Source organism: Myripristis murdjan, chromosome 21 (genome assembly GCF_902150065.1).
Source record: "Myripristis murdjan chromosome 21, fMyrMur1.1, whole genome shotgun sequence".
Taxonomy (NCBI): domain Eukaryota; kingdom Metazoa; phylum Chordata; class Actinopteri; order Holocentriformes; family Holocentridae; genus Myripristis; species Myripristis murdjan.
This window is the reverse complement of record NC_044000.1, coordinates 14,525,312-14,549,391: the sequence shown is the minus strand read 5'-3', so window position 1 is coordinate 14,549,391 and position 24,080 is coordinate 14,525,312. Positions and strand designations below refer to the sequence as shown.

At 41.0% G+C, this 24,080-nt stretch overlaps 4 protein-coding genes across 11 annotated transcripts in view; all 4 read right to left on the bottom strand.

The window, feature by feature from the left end:
* Positions 1-3,882, bottom strand: part of fmnl2a (formin-like 2a) — a 59,335-nt gene extending 55,453 nt beyond the window's left edge. For all 8 annotated transcript variants that reach the window (XM_030080600.1, XM_030080591.1, XM_030080592.1 and 5 more), the window contains exon 1: positions 3,265-3,882. In XM_030080600.1, coding sequence (XP_029936460.1) covers positions 3,265-3,378 — 114 coding nt within the window. In that variant the 5' untranslated portion in view covers positions 3,379-3,882. The remainder of the gene's footprint in view (positions 1-3,264) is intronic.
* Positions 3,883-7,565: 3,683 nt separating this feature from the next.
* Positions 7,566-12,968, bottom strand: sumo3b (small ubiquitin like modifier 3b). Its single transcript, XM_030080603.1, has 4 exons — positions 12,812-12,968; positions 12,117-12,245; positions 11,869-11,940; positions 7,566-8,887 (listed from the first exon to the last, which is right to left on the bottom strand). The coding sequence occupies exons 1-4, from the start codon at positions 12,830-12,832 to the stop codon at positions 8,822-8,824; spliced, it is 288 nt and encodes a 95-aa protein (XP_029936463.1). The 5' UTR covers positions 12,833-12,968; the 3' UTR covers positions 7,566-8,821.
* A 263-nt stretch (positions 12,969-13,231) lies between these two features.
* pttg1ipb (PTTG1 interacting protein b) lies at positions 13,232-17,426 on the bottom strand. The gene is made up of 7 exons (XM_030080602.1): positions 17,244-17,426; positions 16,646-16,701; positions 16,448-16,556; positions 16,125-16,227; positions 15,390-15,455; positions 14,936-14,982; positions 13,232-14,182 (listed from the first exon to the last, which is right to left on the bottom strand). The coding sequence occupies exons 1-7, from the start codon at positions 17,338-17,340 to the stop codon at positions 14,139-14,141; spliced, it is 522 nt and encodes a 173-aa protein (XP_029936462.1). The 5' UTR covers positions 17,341-17,426; the 3' UTR covers positions 13,232-14,138.
* Positions 17,427-18,720: 1,294 nt separating this feature from the next.
* myo10l3 (myosin X, like 3) overlaps positions 18,721-24,080 on the bottom strand; it is a 62,357-nt gene continuing 56,997 nt past the window's right edge. The window contains exons 34-41 of the mRNA XM_030080590.1: positions 23,618-23,741; positions 23,158-23,455; positions 22,490-22,697; positions 22,158-22,294; positions 21,860-21,983; positions 21,197-21,652; positions 20,895-21,086; positions 18,721-20,772 (exon numbers count right to left, since the gene is read on the bottom strand). Coding sequence (XP_029936450.1) covers positions 20,668-20,772; positions 20,895-21,086; positions 21,197-21,652; positions 21,860-21,983; positions 22,158-22,294; positions 22,490-22,697; positions 23,158-23,455; positions 23,618-23,741 — 1,644 coding nt within the window. The 3' untranslated portion in view covers positions 18,721-20,667. The remainder of the gene's footprint in view (positions 20,773-20,894; positions 21,087-21,196; positions 21,653-21,859; positions 21,984-22,157; positions 22,295-22,489; positions 22,698-23,157; positions 23,456-23,617; positions 23,742-24,080) is intronic.

The following is a 24,080-nucleotide window of genomic DNA, read 5'->3' as shown; positions in this document are numbered from 1 at the left end:
AGTTGTTTTTCAAACTCAACAAGAATGAATAGGAGCAAATGGTTTCTAGGAATAATGATCATTTAAAGTACGCAGTATATACTGACATTTATGATGTTATACTGTAACTCCACTTAAAAACATGGAGCCATGTCCACTACAGCCTCTGATATTTCAGTTTGTACATGTAATCACCATCTAATTCTATTGTGTAACACATGGTAATATTGTGTAGTTGAACATCTAATTATCAAATGACTCAATCAGCGCATGATCTATGGCCAGTTCATAGTGTATGAATCAGCCTTACAGAATAACAGTGTTACCCACAAGTCTAATTGAAACACAGGACTGTAGTGAGACACAGACAGCCACTGCAGAGATTAGCAAATGTGCCCAAACCCAGAGGGCCTGTACTGTGTTTATACAGGAGCAGTGCCTCTAGATCCCTGCGGGTTTTCAGCCAGTCTGCTCAAATGATGGAAGTCATGAGTCAAGGTCTGAAAGGAGACGCTTTTCATAGCACACAGCGCGGACCTGAAGTCAGATGTGTCCTTGCTAGAAATTACAGGGTCTACAGAGGTCAGCGCTTTAATGTGGTCAAATACAGCACAAGCCTTTAATCCAAATGGTTCCCTGCTGTGATCCAGGGATAGGCTGTTGATCAAACCTATTCAGGATGGCAGCTTAGCCCTTAAGTAAACAGCGCTGCTCCTATTCCATCACCTCGGACTAGAGAACATGTGGTGGGAAGATGACATTATATAGCAAACAGGCCATTCCAAAGTAACACAACCATCAGCTAAAATAACCAGAAAAAAGTCACTGATCACATGACTTGTTATCACACTGAAGTGGATTAATCAAAACTTTATGGCACAGAATGTGGCACACTACGGCTTGTCATTAGCACATAATATACGGAATGATTAAAGAGTAGGTGAAAAGAAAGAGTGGTTGTTCATCAGCAGCCAAGTAGACTTATAAAGATCTCCCACATCTTCATCAGTGGTCATCACTGATACAGTAGGCTACGTAGATGACTGAGGGGTCTGACAAGGTATCGTCACAATTATTAGCTGTTCAGACTCAAGTGGTCAGGTCATCAGAGCCACATGGTGCCACTCGCTAAGGCAATCAGTGTAGCCGACTGCCATCAGGCATGGCTGACACGCATCAGGGTTTAAATGGCAGTAAATAACACTAAGTGCTGTGATTATAGCACTAAATTCTCCTAATGCTGCAGGGCTTCCGTCTTGCCAAGAGCAACGGCATCGTACTGGCAGGGAGGTTGGAGGGAGGGAGTGGGGGAGTTTCCTGACATGCTGTAAGGATAGCCATTCTGACACTTAGCCCACTAACTCATCCACTTCCTCTTATCCATTCCAGGAGTTGGACAGGTATAACATTTTTTGGCAAGCATGATGAGGATGAGTTCCTTAAACCAGCCTTTTGCCAGTGCTCATACTGATCCCCCTGAATTTATTGCTGAGAAAATATGTCAAACCAGGTGTGTGAGGGAACTCTCTGTAGGAGGATTGTACAGGGATTCTAAAAGCAGACATGATTACGGAGAAGGCTCCAATCCCTAAGTGGTATGACATCAAACCTCGCTACTGCAAAGTCTGCAGCCTCCAGCACAGAATTGGATTCATCGGCTTCAAACGTGCATCAATTACACCCCAACTAGAGCACTGTGACACACAACGATTTGACTCCATAAAAAAACTTGATCCAATTTCTGTAATTGGCTTACGGCTGGAAAGATCTGTACCGCTGCACCTCTTAAGAAAACAAAGCTAGATGTATGCCACCAAAAAAAAAGGTCATCACACAAAGTTAGAAAACTAAACCCCTCTTCCTGTTCTGCGAGACAAGTTTACAGTCAAATCTGCTTAGGTTTTGCCAAAGTCCAAGCTGTTCTGCTGTGTGTTTATGAGAGCACTGGGCCAGGCGACAATCGCGTTTGACCCATATTTTGCCACCTCATAAAATTTCACCATTACTGCCCTACTACACTGTAATGCCATTGAGGTCTTCATTCAGTGATTGGGGAGAAATGTGCTGGGAAATTCTCCTGATCAGCTATAACTAGTCTTTTGCTATTACTTTGAAGTTCTACGCAATTAAGTTACAGCATTATATAACACAATAATTCATGATGAACAACACTCTAATTGTGTTCCGCTGCTAGTCCACAAAATGATTACAGCTCTTAATAACTGTGCAGACTTCTGTGAATATCGCTAAGACCAGTCCAAAGTGTCAACCTCAAATTTTCATCACCAGTTAATCTGCCCCCCAAATTTCTCCCTCATTCACAGCCTCAAAGATTTGATTTTGCATTACAACCTTTATCATGTCTTCACATGTTAATAATGACCATAGCTGTTACCAGTTTGTTGGTGATGTTTCAAAGTCACCTGACATTCCCAGCATTCATTTCCTGGTAACATGGTTGCTGACAGGAGCTGCTGACAGGTTTGGATGTTGGTGCTGTTTCAGAGGATCTGGGCTGCTGACCATTAAAAAAAAAGCTCCAGTAATGAGCAAGTAGCTGCATTCATTAAGCTGGGAAGAAACGGCATGAAAGCAGTAATTAGCTGTATTTTTGACTGCAGTGACTCCTTGAGAAGAATCATGTGGCCACCGCTGGAAATTTACAGAAGCATAATTGTGGCCGGACTAATGTGTGTTTAGGCTGCACTATTTAAATGAGCAGGCTACTGTACAAACACTCTGCGATGCGCAATCCGAAACTGGATCCCTGTTTTGTTTTTTTTGTCATTTTCCTTTTTTTCTTTAGTGGGTCCAAGTGTGGGTCATAATAAGATATCCAATGCACATTCACCATGATGCACAGCTTTGAAGTTTAAACGCTGGCGAAGTCATGTAGACTGCAACACTTGAAAGGCCAACTTGTTGAGTCCGAGAGGAGCTGGCCTGAGTGGCTGCTGCGTTTAATTCGCGCAAGGGTCCCGCAACAACTTCATCACTACTTTGTTGAGGACCAAAACACAAAAATAAAACATTGCTTCTCCAAGATATTTTGGTGATGACCCGTACCAACACATGCAAGGTACCTGCCCATAGATTTGACACAAGTAAACACTGTATTTTGTCGGAATATCCCTTTCTGAACAACAAAGGAGCAGGCGTGTTGGACAAGACAGGGGTCCAACCTACACACAGCTGTCCCATCCCGGGATACTGAAGCATGGTGGGAACAAAGAATGGGGGGAATAGTCAAATGACCACGACTGGGTTTTTTGGATATGTGCTTACCAAAACGATAGCAAATCTTTCCTCCAGCTCTCCTGGCTCGGGCATGGGCAGCTTCAGGGGCATGTTGTGGCCCCTGAGATCAGAGTGCTGGTCCATACTCCCTGCGTTCCCCATGTTTTCACGGCTGGATCCTGCTCTTCCCCCAGCGAGTACAACTTTCCCCCCTCGACTTCAGAAACCTCTGCAAGGCGATACGAAAATCGCACGCCCTTCTGCTTTGCTTTAGTCGTCCTTAGGGCTCCTGTTTATTTTTTTTTCTTTTCTTTTCTTTTTATCCTTTCCCGGTCACTTCTTCAACATAAAGCACATGTGAGGGGGGCTGCAGCATAATGCGACGGGTCCGAGGAGGAGATGTGCCCCTGGTGAGGCATTTTCACAGCAGAATGACGGACTTGGAAACTTGACTCGATCTGCGGACCAAATCAATCCCTTTTCTGTTATCCGTATCTTGCACAATTTCGGCTCCACTCCCAGTTGATAGTAGTGACGACGTGCATGATTCAGGCTGTGCAATCCCCGTCTGTGAGTGAGCGAAGCTGGCTTACTAATCCCTCCGGTGCTGACCAGCTAGTTAAGGAGGGGGTCCTCACCACACACCGCGGCTACACAATCACATCCCTCCCCACAATGAGCCCTTTCACAGGCAAGCCTCCTACTTCTTGGGGCGTAACTCCAAAACCCGTAGCTAAGGAGATGATATTTTCTCTGTTGCATTATGGTACTTTGAGTTCATTGTTTTAAAAAGAAGGGTAGAGCGGTAGTTCCCCAAATTTGGATGCAGCGACCCTCCCCCCAAAGGCCATTAAAGGAGTTTCAAGGGGTCCCGCAGCCAAAGCAGGGCCTGTCTTCAAGATGTTCCCCGTTTATGCTCTGCACATAGGTGATCAAAGACATTACTGACTGACTGACTGATTCTTTTATATTCCTGTCATGCATACCAAGTGTCCAATGACACACCAGAAATACAGTTGCAAACACTTTGATTACAAATTTACTAATGACAGTGTTAGAATTTGATTTTGCTCAAGGCATTGAATTTAAACTTAGCCTATTGCATTTTTTTAATCCATCCTCTTTACAAGCTATTTGCATTATGCCAATTATGCCATTATATTTTCTGATGAGTGCAGAAAAGGTTTGCCACCTGAGTTTCAGAGGATATGATGGGAGCCTTTAATGGTAGCAACATGATGGAAGAAAGTTTTGTGTGAGTCAGCAGGAAGGAAATGAATGTACCTTTGGATTAGGGCTGAGGCATATGATATTATATCAATATTGTGATATGAGTCCAGATATTGTCTGCGATTTTGGATGTGGTAATATTGTGATTATGGCACAAGTGTTGTCTTCTTCTGCTTTTAAAGACTGCATTACAGAAAATCATTGTGTCAGCATTTCGTAGAAGCACAAATAGTCATCCCTACAGTATCCTAACAATATCAATATTGAGGAATTCAGTCACAGATATTGTGATGTTTGATTTCGTCCCTGTTACCCATGACAGGATGTCCAGGTTTAATTAGCTACACTGTTGGATTTTCCTACAAATTGTATGTGAATGTGATCTTGTTTAGCAATGACAGCTTGGAAATCTTGGATGCTGGACTTTCAAATCAGCAATAACTGACACACCCATTGGGATGCCTTCACTGGAACTATTGTTCGTCATGATGTTTGCATAACATCATGACAAACATTATTATTATTATCCTGAGACATTTGAAAACCAAAATTATGTAAATGGAAAAATGCAGCATCTTTAAACACTAGTTATTTCAGTCACTGGTCATTAACACAATGAGAGAGACAACTATTAATTATTATAGTTGAATTTCACTCATAATTCACTCTCTAGAGTAAAAAAAAAAAAAAAAAAAAAAAAAAAATCTACAACTAGGAGATAATTCATAAGAAGGACTAGGCCATTCTGGTCACTCCAGTTCATTCTCTGTTCTCTTTATACAATTCAAGGTCTCTTCTCAGATGGAGGTTCTCAACAAAACCCTTTGCAAATGGGTGTCTGATCTAAAGTGTATCTCTCTCTGGGTGTTAACATGAAAAAGCTGGAGAATCCCTTGGTTGAAGCATTCAGCTAAAAATATCAAAAATCTCAGGAAACACAGCAGTGCCTCCAATAACTTTTTTTATTTTTCAAAATCTAAAGAAGCAGCAAATAACCACAACTTCATGCTAACTCAGTTACTGACAGGCATAGTTTGTCTCCAACATCTTCAACATGTGTTGGGATGAAATCTGATCTCCTGACAGGGTGTAGGCCACATTACACAGAAGAGGATGACATCAGCAAGCTTGGCTCTGGAGAGGATCCAGAGGTTCTCCAGATGCACAGTGGTTTTATTCAGCCCGGACTGATTCAACAGGGGCGTGTGTCGTATCAGAGGTTAGCTGGCTGAACACATTAAGGGCGCAAAACACAGCTGACTGACCTCATATATGATCATTACATGTCCCAAGTTATGTTGACATGGCCTGTCTGAGGCCCCCTCCCCCAGTGTTTTCTCCTCTATGTGTTTGTCTGTGTGTATTTATTCACTTATTCGAGTTTATTAGCTTACTGGAGCAGTGTTTTCGCCATTTGCGGCGCATTTCGATGGCAGGGCCAAATTTCACTGAACGCTGGCTACACCACTCAGCTTACTTAAATAAACTCATGCAAATAAAATTAGTAGGGATCATCTTGTAATATGGTAGTAATCTTCCCTCCTCTAAAGCAATTGGAGTCTCAATAATCCACCCATTATCTTGTCACAGTAATGCACAAATGGGCCCGCAGTACACTGGCAAGCAGTGGATGTCATAGGCAAAGGAACAATGAAAGAGGATTCCAACAATAGCAACAATATAATGTATCTTTCCATTAGCTGCAGTGGAGAACAACTAGGGGTAATGTGCTGCCTCACAGGCCTCCTGACACAGCTGATGGTGACGCACACAGTGGACATGCTGCAGAAACACGGATGAGCTGATGGGAAGCTTGTGTGTGTGTGTGTGTGTGTGTGTGTACTCTGAATTCACAGGCTTAGTTAAGAGAGCTTGGGCAGTGACTGATTTGGAGGCCCAGGTCCGTCCAATTATACAATATATATTTTATCACATATATTTTAATGACTCCAACAGTTTATCCAGTCTCATGGGCCTTTTCCCTTTCCAGGAAGCCTCAAGTCCAGCTGGGTGTCAGGTGTTATGACACACAGTTTGGGAAGAAAGGCACCAAGAAGAAGTGAACAAACTATTCTTCAAGGGAGGCTCTGTGAACAGAGAACAAAAACTGTATACCTTTCAGCTCAATATAAGCATCCTGCTTTAAGGATGAATTGTTTAACCAGATACAAGATAGCGAGTGTCCTCACAAAAAAGACATGGAGAGGCTATGTTGTGACCAAAGTGAAGGACTGAATGCATCAGCTGGGTGGGTAGCGGGGAGGGGGGGCACCCTGCAGCTGCACATCTCTGAGAGGAGTAGAGAAGTAGGCTTCAGACTGCTCCACGAGGAAATATAAAATGTAAAGCAGATGCCAGAAATAAAGGCAGCACAATCGAACCTCTGTGCAAGGAGCCTCACAGGGACAGCGTTTCACAGATGTTGCTAAATTTGTCCACAAAGCAGCCAAAGGAAGTCGTTTCTTAATCAAGAAGCCAGTGGTGTTATGGCCTCCTCAAGGTTAGACCGGGGCAAAAAAAGATATCTTTGTGTCTTGATTTTTTTTTTTTTTTTTTAAGCTGAAGACTTCATTTGTCCTATCCAAGAAAGATATGTAGACTTAGAACAAAATAGGCGAGGATGTGTTTCTCCTTGGAGCAATGGCGCCCTCTAATGTATGAAAGTATCCTATCCACTGAGGAGATGGGAAACACTATTACAAACAGAAAAATGTTCCCTTATCTTTCACAGCTCACATTTTCCATTTTCTTTCAAGGGAAAACTTGGTTTAAAAAAAAATATCACATCATAATTATGGCTTTGGAAATCGCACACTCTGTTCTGAGGCCAAGAATCAGGAAACCAAGCCTCTCTATCCCATAATTACCACAGTGACAGATTATGTGGCCAGAATAAACTCTTCTCACCTCAGCCTGTGAGACAGTTAACAGCAGACCAAACTGTCGTCGGGTACAGTAATGACCATTGCAAAACTCAGACGTCAGTGGTACTCCCCTTAAACTGAGGTCTTTTATTGACTGCACATTTATTTACAGCCAAGATGTGAACTTTTCAAATCATTTGCTCTGGTAGGTGTACAGCAGGTCCACACAAATGGAAGGTATAATATAATTCAAGAGGCTGAGTATCAAACTATATTTATTGTATACAGTATAAGGACAACAGATAATGTACAAATCAAAGATCTGTGGAATATTTGTTTGCCAATTCCAACCTCTCAAATCTTATTTTAAGAATGAAGGTGGACAATCATAAGATTTCTACCGACACACGAGTCAATGAACAAACAATCCTAGCACGTCAAGAATGTCTATAGATTTTTAAGGACTGTGTTCAATCTAGCAATACAGCAATGACTCAATATTTGCCGACTGTAGGGAATACTCCTGACCTTGCAACAAAAACAAATCAGTTCAGAAGAGCACATTCCAGACAGGGGAGTAGGAGCTGTTTCTGGACTGGGTATGGTGGAGTCTCCTTATTCTACTAATAAAATGGTGGAGAAAAGGCTATTTTAACCTGTTCTCCTGTACTGACATGAAACCACTCCTTAGTTACACCATCTTCTGACACTGCTCTTTCCTATTTACCAAACTATTTTATTGAGAACACTGTTCATTTAGCATTTTTGGTCCAGAAAACATTACCATGCTTTATTACCGTTCAATCAAAACAGCATTGAGAGTGACACTACTGAGGTAAAGCGTCCATATACAACTTTGCACAAGCATTATTTTTCGGAGCAAATTGTTAGTTAAAAATGAGCATGGATAAATCAGACAAATTATTCTGAATGGGCTGTTCCTATAAAAGAAGACTAAAAATGAGTTACATAACAATATAGCATACCAACAAAGTAACTGTGTCCCATCAAACTATGACTGAAAACAGTTAATCCTGAAGTTGAACGCTGGAGGATCTGGAGAAATAAACAATTTGTGGATTTTGGCATGTAATTCACCTTATGAATTATGACAGACATGCAGATCTTCCAATAAAAAAAACAAACAAATAAAAGAAAACAAAAATAAAACAGGTGTTTCATTGCAGGCCATAGCCAACCTGAGATCTGTCCCTGCCTTGGACAATATCATATTATCCGTTTTGTAAGGTATGTGAGTAAAGCAACTGGAAACTGGAAAAAAATTACCCTGCATCTCAAAGTTAGGATTTGGCCCCAATGAAATAACCATATCTTTTTATGCTGTGTGGAGCTTGACATTTGGGCAAGCAGATGAAAAAACAAGCAAACAAAAAAACAAAACAAAACAAACAAACAAAAAAAATTCAATAAATCAACAAGTATATAATGAAAACATAGTGTGGATGCTCCTCCAAGTATGGAGTCCTCTGTGAGGTGTGTCCACTTTCCATTTAGGAAGAGGCCCCTCCTGTCTGTTGTTGAAATACATCAATAGTGTCTTCATCCTCCATCTCCAGCTGTAAAAACAAACATTTACATCAATTCACTGTCACTCAAAACTCACTATATTTTCTCTAACAGATTTTGTCTCCAACATATTAAGTTTAGCATCATCACGGATTTCTCAATTGTTCTTTTAGGATTCCTGCCTACATAACAATTTTCAAAACTTTAATTCAAGTACAGCACTTTGTAACTCTTGTGGAAGAAGACATATATAGTTATTAATACTACTGCTACAATACAAAGTAGAGCAAGAAGTCATGACCTTCAGCTGAAGCCTTAATGTTATGACTCATAAAAAAAAGGAGGGATTACTCGGCATTTTACTATGTAATTGGTATTCGGTCATTTTTTTCCCTACAATTTTCATCTCCTTCGAGTCAAGAGAACACCCACTGTCAGTGATTGCCAACTTCACACCTAAGATTCACATCTAGCAGGCTGTTCAGCCAGCATCCTGAGAGGAAGGATCATCCTTTTCAACTAAACCCGTTTTCTAGTGGTGACACAAATTTAATTGCACAAAACAACAACAATAAGAATTGTGCTCTGAGCCATCAGACAACCGATGGAGCAAGTGTGGACTTGAGTGAAAAAGAGAGGAGCAATGTGGAATTTTGTTGGGAATCCCTGGCTCTGATATCACATTTAATTTGCCCAGATGCCATAGGTAAAACAATGACTGGGGAGTGAGGATTGTGCGCACTATGTTTTGTGCAAATCTCTGCATCTTTACAGTAATACTGCTTTCCTCCTCCTGGCTTTGCTGCTACTATAAAACTGATGTGAATTGATCCCTCCCAGGTACTTATGTTATGCTCTGTCTGATAGCAATGTACTCTAAGCTGCAAACCCAAAAGGTAAAACCTTAAAATCTACAAACTGCTCCAAACTGACAGATGTTAGTTATGATGTCTGTAAACAGGAAGTATTCACTTTTACCCAGCATTCAGACAGTTAACATTAGTACAGTGCAAATGTATATTTCCCTTGTAACAGTTAGTTTACAATGGATACACGGCTTTGGCTGTTGCTGTATGCAGGGACAATTAATTCATATTTCCTCACACCACTACAGTTACATTGTCAGACTGTGGGAAATAACAAACTATCATGGACAGTGCTGTACTAGTGTGATGTTTCATAGTTACACAAGGACCATAAATGATTGTGATATTCATGGTACTGGGCTTGTAGTTGATAAAAATAAAATTTTAGATTTAAGTCTAAATCTAAATACAGCTATGATTGACATGTGATTAGAACAGATGCCATGGTATAATGCTGCATATGTTAGTTGTACAAGCAGGATACATGATTCTGATATTGGTTGTATATGATTGTTGTTAAATATTAAAAAGCAAAGAAGTTAAAATGCAATCACTGCTGTTGTGGACAGTGCCTGGATGCCATATTTATAATATTTCATATGTTAGCTATACAAAAGGGATAAATTGGTACTGATACTGGTAGTATTATGCTACTTACTAAAGATAAATATTAAAAGAGAAAGAAATTACTGTTATTGAGGACAGAGCTTTATGCCATGGTAGCCAATAGATAATAATAATAGAGGGACAAATGATAGTGGTGTATACATTTTGAAAGGAAGGAAATGTCTTTACTGCTAACAGGTCCTATTTATTTATAGCAGCCCCAGCCCCCTCTCATTTATAAAAATAGGCTCCTGGCACATACTATTTGAGTATCCCTGTTTAAAATGATAATCTTTATCAACTGAACCAAATATACTGCGATGAGATGGGAGACTGGATTTTCATTATGGTAAAACTGTAACTTAGAAACTGTGTAAATCCAAATATGATCCGTGTTCGCATTTATTTATTTAGAGTGCGCTACATGTGTCTTAGAATAATTCAGAGAAATTGACAGACCCATCACTATGTTTTATCTACACTTTCCATTGGTTGTCTGAAGGGAAAGAGCAAGCAAATAAGATTAGAGATGCCATCCACACTTAACTACAACATAATACACTGCAACATGATGAAGCAGAGGTGACCTGCAAGACAAGGGAGCCATAACTCTTAACTACTGAGGGGTTTATCCGTTCAATAATCACTGATTAAGGCAAGGAAGCCATGCCATGAATTTCAAGCTTTCATTATAGGTGATGAAAATTAATGTAAGATAATGACTGCATAGTAGGGCTGGGTGATAAATCAATATTACACTGATGCTGTGATATGAGGACAGATATTATCAGGGATTTTGGATATTGTAATACTGTGGTATGGCATAAGTATTGTTTTTCCTTGTTTTAAGGGCTGCATTACAGTAGAGGAATGAATTTCTTGAACTTATTGTACTGTTCTGACTGCTCTAATACTTCCCTCTTACCTGTTTGCATTATGTCCACCTTACTAATCATAAATATTTCTTGTGTGTAAATTATCTTTTGAGCAACCAAGAGTCATCCTTACAATAACATCATGATATTGCTATTGAGGTATTTGATCAAAGACGCAGTTCTATTTTTCCCCCATATCCCCAACCTTTCTTCATACTTCATAGTGTCTGTTACATATGACTGCATTGGAGGATTAGGCTTGGTTCATCTTGATCCCGCACTCAAATCCATTTAAAAGCACCAGCATGCTAGAAAACAGTTGTGGTGGGCTGCTATGTGCAGAGAATACCCCCTGCATAATAGTGTACTGGAAAACTTTATGCCAGGTTTAACAAAAAACAATGATAGTGTATTATTAGTTAGGGAGCTTTTCCATAAAGCTGACACACTATCGTGCTCTGTTTTTTTTTTTTTGTGTGTGTGTGTTTTTTTTTAACCTTACATGCCCTTTTGTCAAGGAAGTGTTTTGAAATATTTTTAATGATGGCACAGCCCTTCCTATCATCTCCCACAATGATAATGCAATGTCACGGGTCAACACCAAACAACAAATCCATCTTTACAGCAGGTCAGCCTATGAAGCATGACATATTTTCCACAATACCCTGTTCTGCATTCACTAACCTGTGCAGGTGTGTCTGTTTCATTGATCGGCTGTCCGTCAAACCTAAACCTTATCTGACGAATTGACAAACCCTGCAAAAGACAGAACAGAGACAAAGTGCATTTTAATGACATTTAGCACACATCAGTTAGTAGATGAAATAAAGCCTGTAACAGCTTGTTAAACTGATACATCAATGCAACGAAAGCCCAGCACAGTGAGAGTGAGACGTTTCAGCCCCCTCCTAAGTCTTGCAGAATGAACTTACCTGTCTTTCGCAGTATGCTTTCATTAGCTTGCTGAGTGGAGTGTGCCTTTTGATTTTGAACTGTACAACTGACCCATCTTGACCAGCTACCTTGAGGTTGATGTGGTCATTCTCCGTTTTTACACCTTCCTGCAACACACAAACGTCATCATCGTCAGCAATACAGTCATCTCGTTCACCAGCCACCAAACTAACCAGACAACATCTACAATAAACCCCGGTCCCTGAAGCGACGCCGATAGCTGGAAATATCAACCGAAGCGACCGCACGTATACGGCTTTCCACCGGCTAGTCTATGGTTAGCATAGCAAGCTAGTCTGTGGTGCAAACTGGCGCAGAAAGCCACAATGGCGCAAACAAAAAGAACACATATCATTCATTTCACGCGTTATCTACAGTACAAAAACAATCCATCTGTTATTTCAGACCGATAAGTCGCAACGGCCGATCATTGTACTGTAAAAACACCAAAAACACAGAGATAGTCGCATAAAACCCCCAAAATCCGCAAACCGGTCTACCTTTGTTTTCTCAGTCTACCCGCTCAAATGCGGTATCTGGAGCCTGGCAAGCTAGGCTATGTTAGCACTGCGTTAGCGTTAACTTGCAAGAGGCATCACTGGAACCGTTGGAAGCCAGCTAACTTAATTGTAAACAGGTCTAGATACTCTGTCAAAGAAACAAAAGTACTGACCTTTGGCTTTTCTTCAGACATCCTGCTATTTTTCCAGGATTTTAATAATACTGTGAAGACAGATTGTTAGTCGGGAAGCTGGCAGTGTGATAGCGGGTTTTCAGTTGCTCCTCCGTCTCCTTCGATTCGATCAGGAGCGCGCACAGGAGTTTAAAATGTCATTGGCTGATAAGAGTCACATGTTGCCCTTTCCTCGGGGGCGCGGATACGTGAGCGCGCAAGCTAATTTGCGCATCCCCGTGAGATAGACCAAACAAAAGGGCCCTTCTTAAACGCAGCCTTTTCATCCAAAGGGTTGTTAAACGTTTGCATCCAAGCTAAGGACCCAAATAATGACCTTTCCTCGCAGTGGGAGCCGCAAACGCATCACTGCTGTTTACAAGCAACCGGATACAAGCTAGGACACATTCTGAGTCCCGATAACAAACAAGACAAATCTTTTTATTTGCACTTAATACAATAAAACTAGCACAAGCATCAAGTCAGTTTCATTAATTGCATTTAAAGGAAACACAACTAGGTTTACAAGCTACCTCTGATAATGTATCTGCACAATGATCAAATGCATGAATTGCATTTTCAAGGAAGCAAATGTTTACAAACGGGGAGGGAGGGTATCAACACATGAAACAAAATTTAATTCAGACATTTATCAACAGTTTAAATGGTACAAAAGTTGTAAAACACAAGTGTAAATGTTTCAACAGAAGCACTGATAAAACAATATTGTTAAGCATAACACATGATGTCTGTCGGCAAAAGGGTTTGAGAAGTAAATGGATCATTTTAAAATAAGCACAGTGCAAACACTTTAATACTCTGGGGAAAATGAGATAGTTAAGATATCAATTGTTATGCAAATTAATCAAAGCAATTTGCCAATGCAATGTCACAATATCTTCTGAAAGGCTTGATTTGCATCTGGGCTCCAGTGTAAATAAGAAAAAAACTATGTTGCTGCATTAATACAATCATGTATCGCGTTTAAAGCAAATAAATGAGTAGCTATCTTAAAAGAATCTTCTAAAATGTTTCACATCAATATGTACTGGATGAGAAAAATGAAACTAACATGATAATCACAGAGTGGCACGTACAAAATGAATCATTAGGCAAGATACAGGACATGTTTACAATAGTGTACACACTGATTTCCAACTCTCTTGTTGACATTCTTTGGCTAACAAATACACATTAAAATCGAAACAGATCACAGTTTATCACATGCTACTTTTACAGCCTACCCCTACTGAGATAAGCTGTGTTGATGTTACTGGTGCTAATAAGATCATCAAAAGGGATTTAAAAATTGCCCCTAGGATTCTTCTTACTTATCTTCCATACGGGAGTACGGAGTACCCTTTGTCAGACCTGAAAAAAAAAAAACAGAATGGAGGACAGATCACATAACTGGTACAGCTAGAATAGGATCATGCTCATCCCAAAAAAAAAAAAAAAAAAAAAAATAGGAATGTATTTTCAGATTAAATATTTAGTGTCTGGGTGACTGAATTTCACTGAATTGCTAGGAACTGTGCTGTTGACATAATTAAGTGCAAGCAATAATTATCTTTATTTATTTATTATTGGTAGAATATTTATGTGCTCCATTGCCTGCAGATTTGATTAATAATGAGTGAGTTCACATGTCTGAATTTCAGAAAATTAAGGTTCAAATTACTCTTGGTACAACTGATGCTGATGAATACCAGAAAAAGACAGCGGCTGACTAAAGCTGATTCTAAACCAGGTATGCACAATATTGTTTTTCTCCAGCAGGTGGCGCTATGAGATGGCGTTTGTTTCTTTTTTTGTTTTGCCACTTTCTACCTGTTGTTCTGAGGTGAACATTTTGATTGACCCCTTGCCGATGCCTCACCTCACCGGCACCAATTTGCATGTTATTTTCCCTGCTGTGTGTCTGATCACTGCACTACTTTTTCATCACTGTGCCAATAATTTAACAAATACAGTCAAAACAATCGTTGCAGCAACTTCTACACTGCAATGTTACAGTTATTTGTTTCAGTAAACCACACAAAACACACACACACACACACGCACACACACACACACACACACACACACACACACACACACACACACACAAGGATGACGTGTTACCATATTTCTGCCTGATCTGGTCATGTCTGTGTTTCATCTCTGTTCTCCTGTTTGGGCAGAAACAAAGACGAATGTTTAGACAACAGAGAATGTCAGTTACACTGAACACAAAAGTTTTGTCCATTCAAGTTATGACTTGTCAAGTCAGACTTACTTTTACTGCAGATTTAAAAACAACACAATGTGACCAAAGTGCTCTCAAAGCTACATTAGGAAAAAAAAAAAAAAAAGAAAACCAAACAGGCAACATAACAGAATTCACACGTACACAGATGAGGTATATGAGAACCTGACAAGATATAGAGGTCACAACATTTAAGATCAGTAGAGGACAGTTAATGTGAAAACCAGGAAAAACACACTGCAAAAGACCATCACTGTCGAATGGTGATAACATCTGCCAAAACCAAATTTAGGGGTTAAATGTCTTTCTAAAGGTCCAGTAGCTGTTTACCTCTCTTCCTGACGGACCCTCCTGTCGCGGGCTTGTCGCTCCATCCTTGCGTCCTCTCTCTTGTTCCTGGAATGTGGGTGCATGAAAGGGAGTTTATTCCTGTCTTTGTAAATGCAATCTTACATGGTAATAAATGTGAAATCTTCTACTAAGAGTGCTGTTTTCATTCTTTCTGCCATAGAGACAACTTGTGCTATGCTTTCCTTCCAACAACAAAGCCATGTGCATCGCAGTCCAGTGATATGACCATGCATATCAGTGACTCCTCTTTATTCAACCATATATTTTATCTGTAGTTTGGACTGGAGCAAATGAGCCCACAAAGCTTATCAGGAAGAGCAAAATTAGTTGCAGAGCTAAATTGCCACCACAAATATTGGCAGGCTTTTGGAGACGGCTGTATCAGTCTTGCAGAACAACAACCCATTGTGTTCTGCCTCCTGTCTAAGACGCTAAACCACATTTCTGTGCCAGCATGTCATGTGACTCATTAGCATGCTCACAAAATATATTCCTACATTGGTGCAATTATTAATTAAGGCACTTCAGATCCTGTTTGAATTTGCGTTCTCTTAAGATCTACAAATTAGGTTGATTAGATGATTATTGAAGTGTTTAGAGTGTAAATAAACAGGTCTAGTGCTTGTGCGAGATGACAAGGCATGTCCCTGCACCCTACAGACATCTGAGGTTCGCTATTGAGTGTCACTATACAATTTGCTTTGCACTGTTTACCCAGTTCTCTCACACTTGCAGCAGCAGAAGCAGCAAACAAAGACGGCGATGATGATGACGCCAGCCAGCACGGACATGGTAATAATCAGGATCTGGAAGTTTACTGGTAATGAAAGACAGAAACAAGAAGGACTAGTGAAAATCACGTAATCACAGGCCACTCACAAATTCTATTAAAAGCTGCACGCTACACAATGTTGTCTAGATTTAGCCCCGTGCAGGCCGCCCCACATATTCAAAAGATCCCGGTGGAAGGACAGAAATACTTGCGGTGTGTATGCACATGTGGGATTAATAGCCATCTGAGCTTTGATCCGACGTACCCCAGCACAGCCCCCATCTTGCTTCATTTAATGGACACACGCTGTGGGGGGGCAGGATGTTCCTCACAGGGTAGTCGATGCATTGTTTGGTCGCTATGCACCACAGACACTGCAACAAATACAACAAATACGTTGAACATCTGATGATAACATGCGTCACGGCTGAGAAAAACTGACTGGAGGTTTTGAGCCACTTACTGTCACATTCTTCAGGCAGTCATCGCAGGTGGTGTTGGATCTCTGGGCACAAGGAACTGAAACAGATCACATTGGTCATAAAGTGCTGGGCCTCCTGCTGCAGACTGTATAGCAGGGCTGACAGGCTCTCACTTCCTAAGTCCAGGGAGTGGTGTAGCTTTTACAAGGGAAGGAAATGGAGCAAAGTCTTGCTAAACAGTTTCAGTGCAGTAACAAATCACATGCAAGCAGTTTGAAGTGAACCAGAAAACTGCTGACAGCCGAAGGTCAGCAATGAGCACAAATACATTAATGTCAATATAATGCCAGGGAAAGAAGAAAAGGCTGAAGTTTGTTTACTTTACAGCACAAGAGTGAATGTTAAAGTGTAATACTAAGTTATATGCAAGCTATAACAGTTCAATGAGGGTGAGATTTGACTGCTGAGGTTAGTGAAAATCAGTTTTTTCTTCCTGCCGTCATGTGATAATCTTCCTTAATCTTGCTGACCCAAGCCTAACCTTGGCCAGGCAACAACAAAGCAGCGCAGCTAACTCGCAGGCTAACTCCACCAGCTAGCAAGAAAGAAAAAAACAAAACAAACAAACAAAAAACTTACTTGGAGGCGGAGAGGGAGCCGACGTCTGCGCCTCTACGGCTACAATACCGAGTGTGACGGCGAAAACTATGGCGAAAGCCCTACAAACACTGAGCATTTTTGCGACGCGTGAAATCAGCCGCTCGCATCAGAAAGTGGAGTAGAGTTTGAGTCGAGCTGAGGGATGGACCTCTACTTTCTGGGCGGTGACGTCACGCCGCCCTGACTCCTCCGGTCAGCTGTGATTTCACCCAGGCAAACATCCCCGTGGACAAAATACATCACACAGACATACACACTCTGTTTGTCGGGGATTCCCATATGGAGGATCACACACACACATACAGACCCCCATTTGCTACCGCTGTGTCCAAAGGAAAGCTCCGAGATTCTGTTTGTGGACTGCAGCCATGCTTACATAGAGACTTTATGCAGTGACTTAACTTTGGCACAAAAAAAAATCATCCTTATACTTTTTAAAATTTTGCTACCATCTATGGAGTGTAATAAAAGTGAAATGCAAAGAACTATACACTTTGACCCCACTTTGAGAACTCCAGGGACAATTAACACACTTTTCATTTGGGTTTATTGCCCTTATCAGTGGACTCCTTCAATAATCCTTCAGCTGGTGGAAGTGCATGGTTCAGTTTTGATACCTGTTGTTATTTACCCCGTTTCCCGGGTTTTCCCATAGGAATAAATGTCACAGAGCAAAAACTGACATCTGGTGGATATACGGGTGCATCTCAAAAAATTAGAATATCATGGTATCAGGTTCATATTCTCCGCAATTTAATTCAACTTTCATATATTTTAGATTCATTGCGTCTAAAGTGAAATATTTTAAGCCTTTTTTGTTTTAATTTAAATGATTACAATATCTCATACAATAGAATATTACATAAAAGCAATAAAAAAAAAAAAAAAAAGATTTATAATACAGAAATGTTAACCTTCTGAAAAGTATGTTTATTTACACACTCAATACTTGGTCAGGGTTCCTCTTGCACAAATGACTGCATCACTGCTGAGGTGATCTGGAAGCCCAGGCTGCTTTGATAAATATTTGAAATATTTCACTTTATGTGTAATGAATCTAAAATATATCAAAGTTTCACTTTTTGAATTAAGTTAAGGAAAAAAAGAACTTTTCCATGATATTATAATTTTTTGAGATGCACCTGTATTTGTAAACACATTAACTTCCCAGTGAATTCAACTTTTTAACATCTTCTGGTAAAGTTAGCACACTTGCAGCTGCTTTCAGCAAGATCACATATTTTTTTCCTTTAATTATACTTTACTAGATTATAAACACAGGTGTTGGATAAAGGCCAATGGTATAAGTATCTTATATATAGAGGAGAGCTGATTATGTTTCCATTTTTTCTTCCAATAACATCATCTCATTACAGTTTCAAAGCTTGACTCATAAAGACACTGAGATCCAGGGCGTTGGTAGACATTTCTTCCAGAGCAATGATCACACACCAAACACCTTATGAAATACAATAATTTATTAAAGCATCTTTAAATTCAGTTATAAAACATCATTTTCTGATTTTTGTTTCTCTTCAAAACAAGCAGAAATTTCATAAGTACAGTCATCGTCAATGGCAAGATAAGTCTCTGGTGTGGCCGCCGGCAGCTGACCAGAAGTCCTAAGTCAGTAATATTGGAGCGCAATGGAAGACTGAGACAGTGATGTGATGTGAGGTAAAGACTAAGCTGAATATGTAGCCTGCATGAATCATACTTTCACCATGGTGGCTGACATACACTTGCATCTTTTGTTTTCATCCACAGTGGCCAAGGTGTCCTTCAAAGGAAGGCCTCAGGTTAAACAAGACAGCAGAGACAATTGGGCATCCTAGGTCCTTAGGACATGACTTTGATCATTTTTAGGCATGAAAAAGGCTCCACTAAAAAGGGCACAAGTGGAGCAAAACTGTAATAACTCATGGATAATTTGTCTGTTTCTGCATCTCACGAATCTTGTGTCCCTAAATGCATAAATGATAACACAAATATTGAACAAAACTGCATGATTACTTTTCCATCACGCTGCTCCCCTCTCTGCGTTGGTTCTTGTGAATCCTCTCAGCCTCTCTCTCCATTTCCATTAACAGTTCACAAAATAAATACCCCACCCTCACATGGCCTTTGACATCATCAGAAACATATAAAACATTCTTCAGACACAGACTCTCCAGACAATATCATGCCTGTTTCTGAAAGCATCTTCCTTGAACATCAGTGTCAGTCACAGAAGGTTTCAAGGACAAACAGCCAACAACTCAATTCACAAATAAAACAGCTCAACACTGGGCACTACTTCTAGGACAACGAATTACATGTAGGAGCGCAATTTAGCAAATGGCACCTCTTGTGAAAATACTCTATTGCAGTGGTTATACACATTGCATCTCCACCAATGCAGTGGTTATACTCATTGAACTTCTGTTCGCTAGTCTTTTACAGATTTATAAAGGCAGAAATTCATTTCCTCAAGACGGGGCTGTGCTTTTGAGGCACATGCATTCATGGAGGCCATGGCCACCAAAGCACCAACACACTCAAACCTCACAAAATCTTATATTCCAGCCGTGAAAGACCATATCTGCACTGAAACAATCAGTCAAGACAAAAAGCAGTCAAACCCATATAAGGCAAGATGAGGGAGATTAACTCCCTGGTATCGTGACAGTTACATTTCCCATTAACCTGAGGGACTCTCCATTCAGGAGAACATTCATAACAAGGCGCCTTCATATTCTGTGAGGAAAAAAAAATACTTGAATAAGGGTGCCAAACCATGTTCAACTCATTCAGACTTTACTTGTAGCTTCAACATATTATTTTAAGCAGTTATTTGGGCTGTGGGTTGGAAAGAAAACCTTTTTTTTTGGAAATTGGACTTAGATTTGAATTTAGGTGTGATTGTTTTTTTCTGGTTTGACAAACTGGACTTTGCTGAGGAAAAGCATGCATGCTCACTCATCTTTCCCTGAATATTTAGATTTAAACAACATCCTTGAAAAGATGTCTGATGCCTAAAATACATTTGAAGCAACAGGTTTGAAATGACCAGTGTAAATAACATGAGCGGAGGGGATGTTTTTTTTGTTTTGTTTTGTTTTTGTTTTTGTTTTTTTCTTTTTCAGTTTGGAGACGATATGGAGGAAAACGATACTCAGTCAAAATAGCAGTAAAGCTTGTAATTGTGTAGATGTTCTGAATTTGCAATAAGCAGCGAGGACATTGTTTTTTTGTGTCTCTATACACAGCAGTCTTTCTCAAAAGAGTTTGTCTATTTTGCTGTACTGCCAGTCAAAGGCTCAAAGACATCTGAAGTGTCGCTTTGATGGCAATTTGTTCTTCCTGTCTTCCCCTCCTTTTGGGTCAGGTGTAGCTGTGTTCATTATGGGTCCTGTCCCGTCCATCACCTGATCCAATTGGTTCCGTAGCTGGAAACAGATCTCACACTGCACCGCTTCTTCACAATCATGTTTATGTAGGCTTTCATGATCTTTGTGATCTCTCCAACCTGGCAGAGAACAGATGGAACACAATAAAACACTGACATATGTATGAAATTCTTCTAACATCCTGATTGTTTAATTGTGTAATTATTTTTTTCTTAGCGAGGACTGGAGTCATGATATGTACCTGTGGTGTTTCAAAGAACATCTCTCTCTCGTCCACAGTGATCTTGTAGGTGCAGGGCTGTGGAGCACCAAAGAAAATGATGTGTTCGTATGGGAAGGTCTCCAGAGGCTTTGGCTCTCCTCTCTTGTAGACAGACACATTTTCAGCACTCACGCTCAACCACAGCTCATGAGGGAATCCTCCTTCTTTGCACTACAAAGACACACGCAGGATTTGATCAACACCATGCCATGTGCATCGGCAGGCTTTCAACACAATACTGTACACCATCTAAGTCACGATTAAAGATTCAGTAAATTTACCTCAACATCAAAGAGCGTGGATCCATAGCCGGGCCATTCTTTGATGATGGTCATGTATTTGAGCATGGCCTGGTGCTGGTCCAGACCTGCAAGGCGGGACCATTTCTCCAGGATGCTGGCCCTGGTGGCAGAGGTCTCCTCCTTTATCCACATCTCCAGCATCTGCTCCTCCTCCATTTTCTGCTTCTTCACTGAGCCCGTCTTCAACCCCCGGCGCAGGGTGCCATCCAGGAAGCTAGTCCTCCGACGCTCCATTGTCTGACCCGGCCCCGAGGCTCCGCCCACCTTGGTAAACTGTAAAATGCGGTGACGCAGGCGGCCCACTGGGTAAACGCTATCCAGGCTCCAGCTGACCCGCGCTTTGTCGCCATGCAGGAACTGCAGGCGTAGAGCAGCGAGGTGCTGCAGGGTCTCCTCTGGGGCAGGGAAGTGGCCACTGGTCAAACTCTCATGAGCCTGGAGGAACAATAAAATAAATAAGCATCTGCACCAACTGCTATTTAGTCATCTTGTAATGGAACTGGCTAAAGCAATACTCCAACGTTTTGGACACAATACCCTTTTTCCGATTTACTCAGAATGAAGTAAGTCGGAAAAAGGGTATTTTGCCAGAGGTTCCTTTAAAAACACCCTCATCCAAGCATAGCAGGATGAATGACACACCTGCTCAAACATGAAAGCGAACTCCACTCCTTCCTTAGGCATGCTCTCCACATCCAAGAAGCAGTAGAGTTTGAAGTAGAGTTTCCACTGGCCGTCATCCTCCGCTTCCTCACTGCCCGCCAGCCTGGTGGGGAATCACAAGGCCAAGTCACATGTCTTTATTTTGCTCAGTTCTTAGTTATTTGTGTTTTTAAGGGGGTGGCCTGATCATCCAGGTCCAACAGCAGATTGCTATCATTATTATTCTCCTGGGACACTGTGGAAAAGGAGCCATGTGATTTCCATTTGTACAATATACCTTTCAAATTTGGCCAAAACATCGGCCACGATGACCCTGCTCTCCACGGCTCTGTCGATGGTGTTGTTGTGTTCAAACAGAGCAAACATGTTCCTGCTGTCCTCCATTGCCAGGCCTCGGATTAGCTTCTCCACCACCTGGACAAAACAAGGGAATATGTCAAGAACCATCCCATTTCAATTGAAATGGCTCCCTGTTTTGCCAGAAACAATTCATAATAGAATCTGTATGGTAATTTACATTGTAAAAAAAAAAAAAAAAAAAAAAAAAAAAAAAAAGCTAGCAAAAGAGATTTATTAACAGTGTGTTACAAGTGACTGCAGCTTGTCTACCTCTCCAGCAGTTGTGTGGGAGTTGATGGAGATCTTGCAGGAGCCTCCTCCATGGCAGTAGACTGTGGTCGTCATTTCCTGCCTGGTAAGCAGAGCCATGATCTCCTCCTGGGAGGGAACAAACTCCCTGGTCTTGGTCTTCTTCAGAGACTCACCAATGAAATGGGCAAACATTTCAATCTCTGTGCCAGGGAACAGCTCTCTAATCCTGGAGGGGAGTTAAAAAAATCCATAAATAGTAAAGGAGTTTCAGCTACAATTAGGGCAAAACAGATCCTCTTAAAACTATTTTAAATAGCAGTGTTTTTTTGTTTGTTTTTTTTACATCACTGTCTCTTTGTGTTTTACCATTTGTAAAGCATTCCGTACTGTTTGGTACTGTTTGGTATTGTAACACTGTTTTTAGAAAGTGCTGTACAAAGTTATTATTATGAGTAATATGTTTCTAACCCAGCTTAGCTGAGGAGAAATGGAGCCAACACAGTTAAAGTACAACTCACTTGCTGAACAATAAATTAATTATTCATATCCTAGTATATAAATAATTATTTTGTAGCCTTTTTCTATTCAGTCTTTATCCATCTGAGTGAGTCCCAACATTTTTTTGAACCAGTAATGGCAGATAGTGATCATAGGAGAGCCATGTCATAAAGACCAACATCCAGTACCTTTTGAGGTGAAACTTGAGGTAGCGCAGGATGCCTCGGCTGGGCAGGAAGGTGCAGCTCATACAAGTCAGGAGGTGCCAGTGGGCACGATTGGCCGGACTATTGGGCTGGGGGACGTGATTGGTCTGTTTGATCAGCTGACAGTACACTTCATCCCTTAAAGGCCGCAAGTCTTGGCAGGTCTGTAGGATTCCCTGGATGATTGGCACAGGGTCTGACACTGCCTCCATTTCCTGCAGGGAGTTGAAAATTTTCACGGCCTCATCCTGCAGGCTGGCGTAGCCCTTCTCCTTTTGCACTGAGGGAGAAAAGAGGAGAGGAGCGAAGGACAGAAAGGCAGAGATGGGGGGAATTTAATTTACAAATCACAGTGTCTGATACGGTATCTCATCAATGCCTATCAAAACCAACAGGAGTCAACAGTAACAGCTTGACAGTAGCTACAAGGGAGCACACTCACAGTGGACGCTGACATCGCCATAAGGCAGAGGTAGTAGAGGGGAGTGCAAGGGATGCTGGGTATATCTCAGGATGGGGTTCCTCCAGTATGTCTGCTCCACAGCCTCCACGTTCAAACTGCTCTCCTGCAGAGAAACAGAACAGGATCAGTGGTCAGTCTTTTTTTTTTTTTTTACTTCAGCAAGATGGCATGTCACACTGTAGCTTATTGACAGAGGCAAAAAGATCAACATTTTGTTCACTTAAAACAATCAAGCAGTATCAGTGATGTATGGTATCACTGCAGGAACTGAGCCTGAAGAAAAGAGGTCAGAATAAAATCTCTGAAGGAGGGAAAGCCAAGTGTAAAGGAACATCACTCCACACACACAGCGGGCACAAGTACCTCACTTTACTACGGTGTGTGTCCCAGGCATAGGCTCGCTTGGCTGTTACGATGAAATTAATATTAAATGTAAACGTTA